Below are 15,000 nucleotides of genomic sequence, written 5' to 3'. Positions count from 1 at the left end.
GCGTCGTCTCCGTTGCCCCCGGCGGCGCCGATCAGCTCCTCCTCCTCGGCGCTCACCTCCTCGATGAGGTAATCCGTGATGTTCTTCAGGACCGGGTTGGTCTCCATCTGCAGGGAGACGCAGAGATTCGGTCGAATCATCTCTGATTCTTGTTTTAGAAGTTTTTAGATATTTGTTTCTTTACATTTTTGTAATTTTTTTTCGAGAAGCTGAAATCTTTTTAATTGAAGTTGCGTCCAGAATCAGCCGAACAGTCTGTAACATCGGTCAAATGATGCAAAAGAGAAAAAAGGAGGGCTTCGCACAGTGAGACGAGGACATAAAACGACCTTTTCTGATTCATGGCAGGTGTCTTTTGACGGTTTTCGAAGGAAAAATACTTTGTCTTCACATTTCTGCCAATTTTAACGATAAAAACATTGGAATGTTCTTTTTTAAAAAAACTTGTTGGCAATTAAAAAAACAACATTTCAGCAATGTTTTTTTGGGCGGAACTTCCTGTGATCATTAATTTCATTTTATTTTTTCTTTAAAAGGACGGCGTGAAGACGGTGTGAGGACAGAGTGAGGACGGTGTGAGGACAGAGTGAGGAGAGAATGAGGACGGTGTGAGGACAGAGTGAGGACGGTGTGAGGACAGAGTGAGGAGAGAATGAGGACGGTGTGAGGACAGAGTGAGGACGGTGTGAGGACAGAGTGAGGGACGGTGTGAGGACAGAGTGAGGACAGAGTGAGACGGACGGTGTGAGGAGAGAGTGAGGACAGAGTGAGGACGGTGTGAGGACAGAGTGAGGAGAGAATGAGGATAGCGTGAGGACGGCGTGAGGACAGCGTACCTGTCCCGCCCACAGCTCCCCCCTCTGGTCCAGACTGTGGACGAGTCGGGCCGACAGACGGATGTCGTTCCTCACCACGGGTCTGTGGTGCGTCAGGCCGTTAACAGTGCGGACGCGTCGACACAGATCTCTGTTGACCACCGGAGACAGCTCGCAGTCTCTGAGCTGAGGGACAAATACTGCACTTTATACTACTACTCTGTCTCTGAGTACAAGTACTGTGTACTGCAGTGTGTGTGTGTTTGTGTGTGTGTGTGTTTACCCTGATGTTCTGCAGGTTCCAGCACGTCTCCTTTATGTTCACACTGCGGTCAAACGTCACCCAGCACCGCCTGAAGAACCTGACACACGCACGCACGCACGCACACACACAGACACACACGCACACACACACACACGCACACACACACACACACACACACACACACACACGCACGCACACACACACACGCGCACACACACACACGCACGCACACAGGATTTTCAGAGGAACAGTAATAAGCCATGTTATAACATAACATACATGTTAACGTTTAGCTCAGCGTCTGACAAAATATAAATATCACTCAACAACACTTAACTTTAACAGTACTTTAACTTATTATAACAGTACTTTAACTTATTATAACAGTACTTTAACTTATTATATAACAGTACTTTAACTTATTATAACAGTACTTTAACTTATAACAGTACTTTAACTTATTATAACAGTACTTTAACTTATTATAACAGTACTTTAACTTATTATAACAGTACTTTAACTTATAACAGTACTTTAACTTATTATAACAGTACTTTAACTTATTATAACAGTACTTTAACTTATTATGACAGTACTTTAACTTTATTATAACAGTACTTTAACTTATTATAACAGTACTTTAACTTATTATAACAGTACTTTAACTTTCCTCACCTCCTCTCAGGCTGAGGGTCTGACAGCGCCACTCGCAGGAAACCCAGGTACCTACGACACAACTACACACACACACACACACACACACACACACACACACACACACACACACACACAGGTTGAGACAGGAGCGTATGTATGTGCGTGCGTGCGTGCTTGTCTGTGTGTGAGCGTGCGTGTCTGTGTGTGTGCGTGTCTGTGTGTGCGCGTGCGTGTCTGTGTCTGCATGTGCGCGCGCGCGTGCGTGTGTGTGTGTGTGCGTGTGTGTGTGTGTGTGTGTGTGTGCGTGCGTGTGTCTGTGTGTGCGTGTGTGCGTGTGTGTGTTTGTGTGTCTGTGTGTGTGCGTGCGTGTGTCTGTGTCTGCGTGCGTGCGCGCGCGCGTGTGTGCGTGTGTGTGTGTGTCTGTCTGTGTGTGTGTGCGTGCGTGTGTCTGTGTGTGTGTGTGCGTGCGTGCGTGTGCGCTGTGTCTGTGTGTGCGTGCGTGTGCGTGCGTGTGTCTGTGTCTGTGTGTGTGCGTGCGTGTCTGTGTCTGTGTGTGCGTGCGTGTGTCTGTGTGCGTGCGTGTGTCTGTGTCTGTGTGTGTGTGCGTGCGTGTGTCTGTGTCTGTGTGTGCGTGCGTGCGTGCATGCGTGCGTGTGTGTGTGTGCGCACTCACAGCTGTGATCTCCTCCTTGGAAACCTCTGGTGGGATGCTTCGGATGAAGAGGGAGGTGGTTAGGTGGAGGGGGCGGGGCTTCGCCGGGGCCTCCTTCTCTCTCTCCTTCCCTCGCTCTTTACGCCGCTCTGACACACACACACACACACACACACACACACACACACACACACACACACACACACACACACATTAGATTTACGAAGGTCGGCTGATGAAATATTTGATTATTATTTGCAGTATTAAAGTTTCGTACTGTCCCTCTCCGTCCTCCTCCTCTTCCTCCTTCTCCTCGTCGTCCTCCTTCTCGCCGTCAGAGTGGGAGGAGTCAGAGTCGGAGGCGCTGCCCTCGCCGCTGTCTGCGGACACGCTGCGTTTCCTCTTCCTGCCCTGAGAGGAAGGGGCGGGGTTAAAACCAGCATCATCTTCAGTACGTTAGTGACGACGCTAACGAGGAGACGAACTCACTTTCTTAGACGTCTTCTCGTCTTCCTCCTCTTCATCCCTCTTCTCCTCCTCCTCCTCCTCTTCGTCTTTCTGCTTCTCGCCGTTCTGCTTTGCTTCCTCCTCACAGTCCTGACTCAAAACACGTCATTTTTCACACGTTTTTCAGGAAAAAACGGGAAACTTTTTCAAGGACTCAAAATATATAAACGTTTTCCTCGAACAGCATTTAAAACAGTTTTTAAGGTTTATTAAAGAAAAGCTCAATTTTAAATTTTAAATCACGACAAACAAAAATCCACTGAGAACGGATGTTCATCATTCTCACCTTATCCGAGTCTTTTGTTTCGCCCGTCTCCTCTGTCCGACTGCCCGTCGACTCCGAGCCGGTCTGAATGTTTCCTGCTTCCTCCTGACTCTTCCCTCCTCCTCCTCCTCCTCCTCCTCCTCCTCCTCCTCCGCTGCTGCTGCTGCAGCTCGCCTCCCCGCCGGCCGCCGCCGCCGTCGGTATCTCCAGCACCTGCAGGTCAAAGTCTGTACCTCCCTCCATCTTTATCACCGCTGCAGAGACAGACAGGAGACAGACAGACAGGAGAGGTGAGACGCCAGAGGGACTGAGGACTTCATTACCCAGAAACCCCTGCGAGACGACAGACGTAAACTACACAATCTCAAAGTCCCAAACACAATTTAAAAAGGCACATTGTCTTTTCTCTCCTGTCTCACTGCTCAGTTTGTCTCCTGTCTCACTGCTCAGTTTGTCTCCTGTCTATAGTTTGTCTCCTGTCTATAGTTTGTCTCCTGTCTCACTGCTCAGTTTGTCTCCTGTCTAAGTTTGTCTCCTGTCTATAGTTTGTCTCCTGTCTATAGCTTGTCTCCTGTCTCACTGCTCAGTTTGTCTCCTGTCTCACTGCTCAGTTTGTCTCCTGTCTATAGTTTGTCTCCTGTCTATAGTTTGTCTCCTGTCTCACTGCTCAGTTTGTCTCCTGTCTTGCTGCCCGTCTGTCTCTACCTGCGTCCAGCAGTTTGATGATAGCGGGGGCGTGCTCCATGTCCAGCGACACGTTGTCCAGCCAGTTGTTGTCCAGCAGGAAGAGGAAGACGCCCAGCCGGGTTTTGAGGGCGGCCAGAGACTCCGCCTTCCTCGCCGTGATGTCGTCGGGGTGGTATTTGGAGCGAAACCACTCCTGGTCTTTGTGCTGGAGGAAGAAGTCCTGCAGCTGCTGCCGTCTGAAGTCCACTTTGTACTGATTGTAGCGCTTCACGGACTCCGTCTCGTCAACGCTGTCCTCCATGTTCAACAGGAACTCCTGCGGACGTTTTCACGGCTTTTAATGTTTCATCCAAAACGCCAACGACCGTTTTAAAGAGGTTTGACTCACCTTAAAGCTCCTCATGGTGGGGGGACCAGGAGGAGGGAGGTCTGGATCCACCATCCCCAACCTGAGAGACACATTTTAGTTCAATCATTAACCCTTTAGAGACTGTTTGTTATTAACCCTTCAGGGACCGTTTGTCTCATTTTAGTCTCTTTTCTTCTTCCTGTTGTGATAACTGTGTGTGTGTTGATGCATGTGTCCTAAATGTAGTCCAGATTGTGTATTTGAGTGTAATCAGTGAATTTGCAGCTCAGCTCCTACAATAAGTCTAAAATACACTGTGGAAACTAAATAGTTACATTCAGACTGTTCAGGTCCAAAAATGCTCCATTGAAACCCATTCAAACTGACATTTTTGATCCCACAGCCATCAGAGCAGAAAAACAGGACTTGTATTATTTCTGGGTGTCATTCTGGGCTTTTGACTCTGAATTTGTCATTTTGACTATTTTCCACCTGATGAGGTCATTTTGACCATATTTGGCATATGGAGGAAATACATGCTATTTCCACTAGGTGACCCCTTCAAAAATACTGCATGTATTATATTGAAAGTAATTCTTTTTTGTGTTCTTTTCATCTAAAAACATGGTGGCATCATGACAAAAACCTGGCTTTTAAAGGGTTAAAATTCTGAAAATAAATGAATTTCTGATATTTTGCATTAGAGGTGATGATAAAAAACTGACTCAAAGAAAGTAGAAAATCTTATTCATGTGAATCTACTACAGCCCATAATATCCTGTCATGTCACCATGGACTCTTCCTGTGACGTCTCAATGGCTTGTTTCTATGACAGGCGGCATTATGGGATGTCTAAGTGCTCACCTGCCCTGCAGCGGGTGACCTCCGTGATGCGGGTGAAGGTGGGGGAGGTCGGGGTGCCAGCCCTGAGGCCCCGCCCCTGGAAACGGAGCCCCGCCTCCTCCGTACGGCAGGTCGTAGCGGTACGGCTCCCCCCGGTGGTCGTCCCTGAAACATTCAAACATTCATGAGTGAGCATGTGACCTGTTTGTCCACAGCAAGGACAAACTCTCAAAACCCCAAATCTGTTTTCTTGCCCAACTTACTTTGTGTTTTTCAAACTTTTAAGATTTCAACTTTATCTCAGCGCAGAGAATAACGTGTTCAACGGCCATCAGAAATGTGAAAATACAACAGTTACAGAGAAACCATGCCAGTTACAAAAAAAACAAAATATATCACAAAACAGTTCAAGATTTTTTTTAAAGATTTCCATAAAAAATGGCAATTATACAAGAGGAAAAGGTTTTCCATAAAAATCACCATTAATGTTGAAGAAAACAAAAAGATTCCTTTTTTCTTACAGTTGCCATAAATATTGCACAGAAAAACCCGAAACATTAATTTGAAAGTTTTCCAGAAAAAAAATGCAATTTTTTTCAAAAAATAAAAAAGCTTTCCAAACCTATTTTCTTAAAACAGAAATTAAGTTAAAAACAAACAAAAAAGTTAAAAATGTAAAAGCAGTAAGATAAATAAAAAATCCATTTACAGTTTTCTGCCCTCCAGAGCGACACGAAGGAGACGAACGCAGAGAAAACGAGGAAAGTTTGGTGACAAACAAATAAACAAATAAACAAAAACAACCAAAACGTCCTCACACGTCAACACAAATTACATTTAAAAAATAAATTCACCGTTATCTCACATTAACGGCATTTACTGTTTGACAAACGTTTCCAGAGTTTTCCAAAACTTTCAACTAGTTTCCAGGAATGGAAAATGTGACTGTGAAATTCCATGACTTTTCCAGGTTTTCCATGACCGTGGAACCCACTGTAGATACATCAAACCTCACACACACACACACACACTCACACACACACACACACACACACACACACTCTCACACACACACACTCACTCACACACACACACACACTCACACACACATACACACTCACACACACTCTCACACACACACACTCACTCACACACACACACTCACACACACATACACACTCACACACACTCTCACACACACACACTCACTCACACACACACACTCACACACACATACACACTCACACACACTCACACACACTCACACACACTCACAGACACACACACACACACACACACACACACACACTCACCAGTCTCTCCTCATGCGTTTGTGTTGGGGGCTGATGTGTCTCGGTGGAGAAAATCTCTCTCTGCGGCCGCGGTCGTAGTCCCTCCGCCGCTCTCTGCCGCGCTCCCAGTCCCTGAACACACACACACACACACACACACACACACACAATTTAAACATGTGACACACACACACGTCGAGACGAGGTGTGCTCAGGTGTGAGCGTACCTGTCGGGCCAGTCGTCCCTCCTCCTCTCTTCTCTCTCCCTCGACCGCTCCATGTCACTGCGCTCTCTCCTGAACTTGTCCCGCCTCCTCCGGTCGAACTCGTCATCGCTGTCTCCCATTGGACTAAAAATTTAAAAAAAAAAACACACGTTAACAACAAAAAGCATCTTTACTGCTCCACCACAGAGCTGCAACTGACAGTTATTATAATCGATTATTTCATCGATTATTCGGTTAGTTATTCAGTCTGTGCGATGACACAAAACGTCAATCTTAAATGGGAACAATGTTCCCATTTAAGGGAACAATGTTCCCATATAAGGAGCTGTAAATGCTGCTTTGGTTTCTTTAAAAATGTACTCAAACAGATGAAGTGATTATCAAATGATTCATTTCCAGGCTTCACAGCTGAGGACACGTGACATTCAAAACTTTAAATCACTCACATGTACTCGTTATTATATTTATTATAATGATTATAATTATTATAATGATTATATAACCACAAAGAGCATTTATGAGCACTTCACTGTCATGACTGGGACTGATGCTGCCCAAAACAATAAACTCAACGACAGCAGAAAATCCCTCTCATGATCTTTTTAAAGTTGAATTATATTTTAAAGCATTTGTGGTCGCGGGCGCTAAAGGGTAAAATCGATCATTTGCTAATCGATTAATTGTTGCAACTTTACTCCACAACGACCACAAATATTCATAAACATATCTAATCTTCAAAATAAACGTAATTAAAAACCACTGATGTCTGTTTATCGGTTAATACGCCGTCTGTTAGTTTATTTTTTAAACGCTGATTTAATATTGAGCTGCGATTAGTTCAACGCTTAAATACCAAAAAAATAAACACAACCTTTACAATTAAACATCAGCTAATCGATTAATCACGGCAACGCCACAAACGGTGCAACTCTGAACGCCGTTTGAAGGTTTAATCGATAAGCAGACGAAATATTTCGATCAACTCGAAGTTAAAAAACATTAAGGTCGGCTAATGCTAACAGCTAGCCTAGCAGCAGCTAACAGTCGAAGCTAACAGCGGCTAATTAGCATCGGAGCTAGCCCGGCGCGCTAACACAGGCTAACTTCGCGCTTCTGTTCGCTTGTGCTCGTTTTCGCTTTGCTGTTCGTGTCACAGAAACGTGATTTAAGTGTTTACCTGAGTGCGCGTGGGTTCACCTGGCGCTTTGCTAAACTCTCACTAAAACGATCCTCTGCTAACACAACCACACACCTGTCCCGCCGCCAGCCGAGATCACAACCAAACAACGAGACTTCCGCTTCCGGTCAGGTCTTTCAGTTTAAAGCGACAAATTTCGCCGCCTGGAGGTCCGGAAGGGAACAACAGGAAACACATTTAACCCTTCGAAACCCAGGAAAACCTGCTTGTTTTCTTACAAAAACACGGGGGAAAAAAGAAAAAAACCCCAAACTTTTTAGTGATGAGTAACAAGACAATAACCCGAAAATAAGAGAAAGAAAGAATGAATTTATATTTAGAATAATAATAATTATAAATGTAGTTTTCTGGACATTTTGTATTAATTTTTCTCAACTAATTGCACACATATTTATATTTTTAACTTTTTTATATTTGTCCTTAGGTACTAGTTTTACATGCTGTATTGCAGCATAAGGTACAGTTTTATATTTTACACACTTAACACACTCAGCACATTATCTGTAATAATTAAAAAATATTCACATATTGATGCAAATTACCTATTACTGTATTTTTTGTTATTTTACACACTTAGTCGCCCCAATGCCAAACATATAGAATTACAGCCAATAGAAAAAAGTACCAGCACAAGTACATAAAAAAAGAAGACTGTAATAATAAACAATTATCACAATATATTAATATTTTTAAAAATCAAGTATGTAATACTTTTAATATGTAACAAATTTACCCCCAGGGATCAATAAATAAAGTATTTGTGATTCTGATTCTAACTCTAATTGGCAGTTTTTTTGCCATTTGTGGAACATGTCGCGAGTTTGTTTAATTCCTTTTCAGTCGAGTGTTCAAAAGAAAAAAGAAAAACAATTTTCTCAAGTTTTTGAAGGTTTAAATGCAGCGCAAGAAAACTGTCTTTCAGAATTTCAAAGGGTTAATCTATATAAATTAAAATTAAAAAACTGCCAGCTAATGTTAAATAAATAAATACTGGCATTTTCATTTACTTATAGACATTTTCTTTTTATCTATTTTTGATTTTGTTCATTTTAGTCCTCCATAGATTTCATCATAGAGTTGTTTGCGATCTACATAAGACGAAGAATTTTGTTCTGAAAACCTGCATTTTTAATTTCAACCGATTATTCTGTATTAATGACGCATGTCTGCCATTTGTAACAAATCAAACAGCTTCAAAATAGGTTAAAATTTCAGTGACTTATGATGATATTTATCACTGACCTCTGACCTCTGACCTCTGCTGACTGATGCAGTGAGTCCGCACGTCCAATTATTTACTCGCCCGGTGTCCGTCTCTGCTGGGATCCTGCAAACGCCACATTTGATACAGCAAAAAAACATGTTCTCTTATCGATCTTCATTTTAAAGGATAAAATAAACAGTTGATTTTACTGAAAGTTTTTTTTTTTAAATCAGATGTTACTGATTTTATAACTAAACGCTCCACATACTCAAATATACGTCAGATTAAAACAAGCAGACAATTAAATCCATAAATAAAATGACGAATACCAATAATAATGAATCATCATAATAATGAAATAACAATAATAATAATAAAGACTCAGAATTATTAAAATAGGAAAAATAAAAATATTTTCAATAACAACAATAATAAAACTTGAGAACAACTTCAAATAGGAAGAATAAAAAAAACTTTTCCTTAATAATAATACATTCTGCTGTTAAGTTATAAATTCAATAAAATATATTTTTATCTATAGTTTAATGTCAACACAACAAATTTTATATTTAATGCAACTAATGCGTCTTGTGAGTTTTTTAAGCTTTGAATTTGAATCCAAACTGTAGGTCCTTACTTGTTATTAGTGCCTGAACAGCTCACTAAACTGATTTAGCCAAACGCTCAATCTGGGACAATTTCCTCTTCTGTGATCCATCAAGCTTCACGCTGATGAAGGACAAGAAAAAACGATTTACTCCGCCAGTGTGTCTCTGCTGCGATCCTGCCGACAGTTACACGCGTGACAGAAAACACGCGTGCGCTCGTCAGTCTTTCTTCTGACCAAAAATAAAACAACAACAAAGAGCCACATGGAGTTCTGTGAAAACTCAGCTGAAGGAGCAAAGTGTTAATGTGACGTACAGGTTCGGATATTCCACTTTTTCCAACGGTTTGTGAATTTTCTGAAGGACTGCGGAGACTCGGCAGACTCGGTGACCCGGGAACTCTGGCGTGTTGATGCGGCCGCTGTAAAAACAGAAGCATATGTTCATAAATATTCAACTGAAGCGACGCATCTTGAGGTTTTCAGCTTCAAATCTGAATTGTAAATCCTGCGATTTGACTTATTTCAAACATGTGAAACAGGAACAGACAAAAAAGAAATATTTACATACAATAAAAAACACGAAGCAAAAGAGATGACCAAACACATGACGACTTGGTTTACATATTCAAAAATGAGTGAGACGAAGTACAAACTGAAGGTGAAAGAAAAACGTCTTTACTCACCTCGCGTTTGTCTCGGTGCGGATCCTGCTGACGACGTTTTTGTGGAAAAAACACGTCAATCTCCATTTTTAATAATATATTAATTAAATAATCTCGATGAGCAACGATTGGTCTTACTTGAAAAATTTGTTTAATGTCGACACAAATAGGAGAGCAAAACTGCTGTGCAGCACGAACATGGACAAAGAAAAACCAAAAATATGACGTGACAGAATCATTTAATTACTTGGATTCACACTCAGATTTTGGATTTTCACGTCATACAGATGTGTCCGTCATCAGAGCTAAAACGTCTGCAAGGTTTTGACGATACAGTATTTAAACTCACAGTATTTAGAGTCACACTGAGGCCTCCTCAAGTACCAACACATTTCTATCGTATATTTAGACAATTCATAGAATTTCACACTGAAATATCCGAAATACGGACAGTCAGGAGGCAGGAGAAGCTCTCGGCTCTGAGAGGAGGTCACGGTGCAGCGTGAGCGCCTTGGTGATATTTCAGGTGACCGAGAGAGACGAAAGCCTTCCCGCATTGGTCGCAGCTGTAAGGTTTCTCTCCTGTGTGAATGCGCTGGTGGATCTTCATGTAACTTGATCTACTGAAAGCTTTCCCACACTGTTCACACCAGTACGGTTTGACTCCAGTGTGAACGCGCCGATGACACACCAAGCTGCTAAGATTGGCAAAAGATTTCTCACATCGATCACACGTGTACGGTTTCTCTCCACTGTGAGTGCGCTGATGGCTCTTTAAGCTAAAAATCTGCGCAAACTCTGCGCAGCACTGGTCACATCGGTACGGCTTCTCTCCTGTGTGAACACGTCGGTGGATTTCTAAGGAATAAGCTGTGGCGAGGGCTTTCCCACACTGGTCACAGCTGTACGGTTTATCTCCTGTGTGAACGAGCTGATGGAGCCTGAGGTGATTACTGCGTAAAAATGCTTTCCCACACTGCTCACAGCTGTACGGTTTCTCTCCTGTGTGAATACGCTGATGGCTTTTTAGGTGATAATTGCGCAGGAACGCTGCCCCGCACTGATCACAGCTGTACGGTTTCTCTCCTGTGTGGACACGTTGGTGGATTTCTCGGGATCCCCGCGTGCTGAATGTTTTCCCACATTCGTCACAGCCGTACGGTTTCTCTCCTGTGTGACTGTGCTGGTGTTTACTTAGGTGAGCCACCTGTGCGAAAGCTGCCCCACACAGGGCACAGCTGTAGGGTTTCTCTCCTGTGTGGACGCGCTGGTGGATTTTGAGGGAACCTGGTGTGGTGAAGGCTTTCCCACACAGGTCACAGCTGTGCGGTTTCTCTCCAGCGAGACGTCTCTGATGAAGCTTTAAATGTCCAGCTGTGAATAATTTGTCACAGTGCTGACAGCGGTAACGCTTGACTCCGCCTCCTGCTCTCCGTTCCTATAGCAACACAGACAGACAGAGTAAGTTAGATGCTGTGGAAATGTGTGTACTGGTCTGTTTTTAAGGTGTTTCTTTGCTTACTGAGGACTGACCTGAGAGGACGAGCCTGCTGCTTGTCTTCTGGGGACGTTGTTGCTCCGCTGCTCCGGGTTCTGCTGGTCCTCCTCCATCCTGGTCCTGGTCCCTGCTGGACTCCTGCCCAAAACAAACCAGAACACACAAACATTTCGATTTTCGCAGCTCAAATCTTTTCATGTTAACCCGATCAAACATCCAGCCGACAGACCGCAGCTCATTAACCCTTTTGAGCCCACGTTAATATCACACACTTGTATCATTATGCACAAAAAACAAACTTTCAAAAATATTACACAATATTATTTTCTACTTTCAATGAGTTTTTGTTTTTTTGTTTTTTTTTTACCCAAAATCAGTCCTAATCAAAAATATCAAATATTCATTATTTTCAGAATTTTAACACTTTAAATGCCAGGTTTTTGTCAGGATGCCACTGTATTTTTAGGAGAAAAAAAAGGACTATTTTCAATATCCTCCATGCTCAGTAGATTTGTTTTCTGCTGACATTATGAGATATGTCAATGATTAGCAGCAGTGGAAATCGCATGTATTTCAGTTTATTCATTATTTCCTTTTATTGATTTCTGTTTGAAGAAGCTACATCTTCAGCAGGTGCGCTGTTTTAGAAAGACGTTTTATTTGAGCGAGCAGTTAGCTGAAACAGAGACAAACAAGTGTAGTTACAGTTCAAAACTTTGCAGGATATTCAGCAAGCTTTTCAAGGTTTTTCAAGAAAGTCAATGCATTCAGTGGTCTGTTTCAGAGTCATTAGGAACTGTAAATGTACTTTAACTCCAATAATAATGTGACTCAGAAACTTTCACTTGTATTGCAGTGATATTTGACCAGGAGTATCTGTACTTTGACAATAGTAATAGAGTACTTTGTCCATCTCTGGGGGACAGGGTGCCTCCTTGTTGTTAGGACTTCATGTTCTCAGAGGGTTAATATCTAATAGATTTACTCTGCAGCGATGATCATCGAAACAGTTAAAAAGCTAACAAATGAAATAAAATGCTAATTAGCTAGTTAGCATCAGAGCTAACCCAGCACGCTACCGCAGACGAAGTTCGCGTTTCTGTTCGCTTGTACTCTCGTTCGCTTCGCTGTTCGTGCCAGAGAAACATGATTAAAGTGTTTACCTGAGTGCGCACGAGTTCACCTGAAGGTCTGCCGCCTCAACTCTCACTGCTATGCTCCTGCTAACGCTGCTACACAAACACTTCCGGTTACCTTCGTTTCCGGTCAGGCTTTTCCACTTTAAAGTGAGAGAAAGTCGCCACCTGCAGGTCAGGAGGGAAACAACAGGAACACAAGCTATTTTTTTAAACGACTGAAACCTGAGCAAATTGGCCTGATTTCTTAAAACAAACATGCGAAGAGGGCAATGAGCAACTTAAGAGGAAAAAAACAAAAACTGAGACATTAAAATAAAATTTAAAAAAAACAAGGAAATTACCTGAAAACCTGCTTAAAATGAAAAAAAAAAGAAAATTTCTGTAAAATATTAAAAGAATATAATAATCACAATAATAGCAGCTCAGTGCTAATTTGACTTTTTTCTCTCGTTGCTTGAAAAGTTAACTAGCAGCTGAATTTCTGTCTGGAGCACTAAGGTCTCTGCAGATTTTGGTTTTGTTTAACTTCAATGTAGACCTTAACTACAGCCTCCAAGGTGCATTTTTGCAAAAAAAAATTCTAAACAGCCAACATCCTAAAACTGTTGACTTTTTTTTCTGGAGTAAACTGAGTAACCATGACGTCACATTTTATTCTCAACTGCAACAACAAAACACTGTGACTTCTCTGCTGCTCTGACTCACACCTCTGACGGACCTCTTCCTCACAGCAGCGGCAGCTGAGCTTCATGGGAATTGTTATATTTTGATCCATCACCAAAAATTGAATTTTTAGAGACGAAATTGAAATACTTGACACTGATGGTCACACTGAAAACCTCAGACATGAAAATGTAAATGCAGAACAGGGCAAAGATATCCGGAGCACGCAACGCTTCACAACTGTATTCCACCTTTTACCATCACTTCTTCCCACAACCTCACCGATGAAACATGAGCGTCCAGATGAGACTGAAACTCTTCCCACATTGCTCACGGCTGTATGGTTTCTCTCCTGTGTGCCGTCTCACATGAATCCGAATATATATATATATATATACATATACACATGTATATCTATTTTTATTTTTTCATACTTATATAAGGAGCTAACGTTCTTTGTACTTCAGCAAGAAAAAGTCTCAGACGGCTCATTTCTACTAAATATGATTATTCCAGGTCAGCAAACCAAAACCATTGATAAATCCTCTAAAATATCTTTTGTTGAGCAAAAGAAGCCAAACAAAAATCTTTTTATTAATGCAAGACAAAACTAAAGGTGTTAAAATGGTAATTTAAGATAAAATCAGAATCAAAAACACAGAAAGCATCTTCACACGGATAATCCCAGCTGATAATACCAGTAACATACCAGTAAAGAAGAATGAAAGCAGAATGCTCAGAATGCAGGAGATGGAAAATAATATATCAGCTTATCCATAATAATATAGTAATTATTCATTAATTTGTTATTAGTATATTAATGAAAAATAAAAGGCTAAAAAATAAACTGTATAAAAATGCATAAATGAGGTCAAATACAACATTTCAAAAAGTTTTGAGGCAAACAGCCGCTAACCTGGTCTGATGAGGTTTCTGTTTCTAAATCTGATCAGCAACAAGTTCAACCGCAAACTTCAGACTCAAGTCTGCAGAAAAACTGACGAATCCGATTCTCTGCATCACCAACTATGACTTCATCAATAAAGAGAGGGACACATGGCAATGCTCACGTATTTATTCATATCAAATAAAACTCTTACAGAGGAGATAAAGTGCACTTTAATTGCAATGAAATGAAGAAACACACAGAACTTGAAAACAATCATTACACAAGTAAAAACGTGATTTGATTGTATGAATATTTCAAACAGGAAAACTGAGGAATAAAACACTGACTGTTAACACGGAAAAAATCTTCTGTTTTTTCACATTTATTACGAAAAAGACAGTATTCCTCTGAAGCCGTTTACATGGCAAATAAAAATCAATATTTCACTATTATTCTCGAGAGCGCGCACTCGTGCATGCTCTGATTAATGTGCCCTAACATGTTGCTCATCACGGAAATTATATGTATAAAATAAATATGGAAAAGCCAAACAGTTGTGGCCTGTTCCAGAAATGTTT

At 41.7% G+C, this 15,000-nt stretch overlaps 2 protein-coding genes across 2 annotated transcripts in view; both read right to left on the bottom strand.

Annotated features, from left to right (window-relative positions):
• Window positions 1-7,833, bottom strand: part of LOC121962485 (serrate RNA effector molecule homolog) — a 12,261-nt gene extending 4,428 nt beyond the window's left edge. Inside the window, exons 1-14 of the mRNA XM_042512743.1 lie at window positions 7,737-7,833; window positions 6,560-6,682; window positions 6,354-6,464; window positions 5,062-5,205; window positions 4,237-4,297; window positions 3,867-4,164; window positions 3,183-3,415; window positions 2,879-2,986; window positions 2,661-2,800; window positions 2,411-2,543; window positions 1,756-1,817; window positions 1,099-1,177; window positions 837-1,001; window positions 1-107 (exon numbers count right to left, since the gene is read on the bottom strand). The exon at window positions 1-107 is cut by the window's left edge and continues 61 nt beyond it. Of these exons, the coding sequence (XP_042368677.1) occupies window positions 1-107; window positions 837-1,001; window positions 1,099-1,177; window positions 1,756-1,817; window positions 2,411-2,543; window positions 2,661-2,800; window positions 2,879-2,986; window positions 3,183-3,415; window positions 3,867-4,164; window positions 4,237-4,297; window positions 5,062-5,205; window positions 6,354-6,464; window positions 6,560-6,678 (1,760 nt within the window). The 5' untranslated portion in view covers window positions 6,679-6,682; window positions 7,737-7,833. The remainder of the gene's footprint in view (window positions 108-836; window positions 1,002-1,098; window positions 1,178-1,755; window positions 1,818-2,410; window positions 2,544-2,660; window positions 2,801-2,878; window positions 2,987-3,182; window positions 3,416-3,866; window positions 4,165-4,236; window positions 4,298-5,061; window positions 5,206-6,353; window positions 6,465-6,559; window positions 6,683-7,736) is intronic.
• Window positions 7,834-10,365: 2,532 nt separating this feature from the next.
• Window positions 10,366-12,975, bottom strand: LOC121962110 (zinc finger protein 239-like). Its single transcript, XM_042512306.1, has 3 exons — window positions 12,895-12,975; window positions 11,767-11,869; window positions 10,366-11,671 (listed from the first exon to the last, which is right to left on the bottom strand). The coding sequence occupies exons 2-3, from the start codon at window positions 11,842-11,844 to the stop codon at window positions 10,724-10,726; spliced, it is 1,026 nt and encodes a 341-aa protein (XP_042368240.1). The 5' UTR covers window positions 11,845-11,869; window positions 12,895-12,975; the 3' UTR covers window positions 10,366-10,723.
• Window positions 12,976-15,000: the final 2,025 nt, after the last annotated feature.

The sequence above is a fragment of the Plectropomus leopardus genome, chromosome 23 (assembly GCF_008729295.1).
Source record: "Plectropomus leopardus isolate mb chromosome 23, YSFRI_Pleo_2.0, whole genome shotgun sequence".
Lineage (NCBI taxonomy): Eukaryota > Metazoa > Chordata > Actinopteri > Perciformes > Serranidae > Plectropomus > Plectropomus leopardus.
Note: the sequence above shows the minus strand (reverse complement) of the source record. Positions and strands in the feature narration are given on the sequence as shown.

Coding starts and splice junctions, on each gene's coding strand:
- LOC121962110 (XM_042512306.1), bottom strand. CDS start 11,844: ATGGAGGAGGACCAGCAGAACCCGGAGCAGCGGAGCAACAACGTCCCC. Junction 11,672..11,766: donor CAGCAGGCTCGTCCTCTCAG/GTCAGTCCTCAG, acceptor GTGTTGCTATAG/GAACGGAGAGCAGGAGGCGG.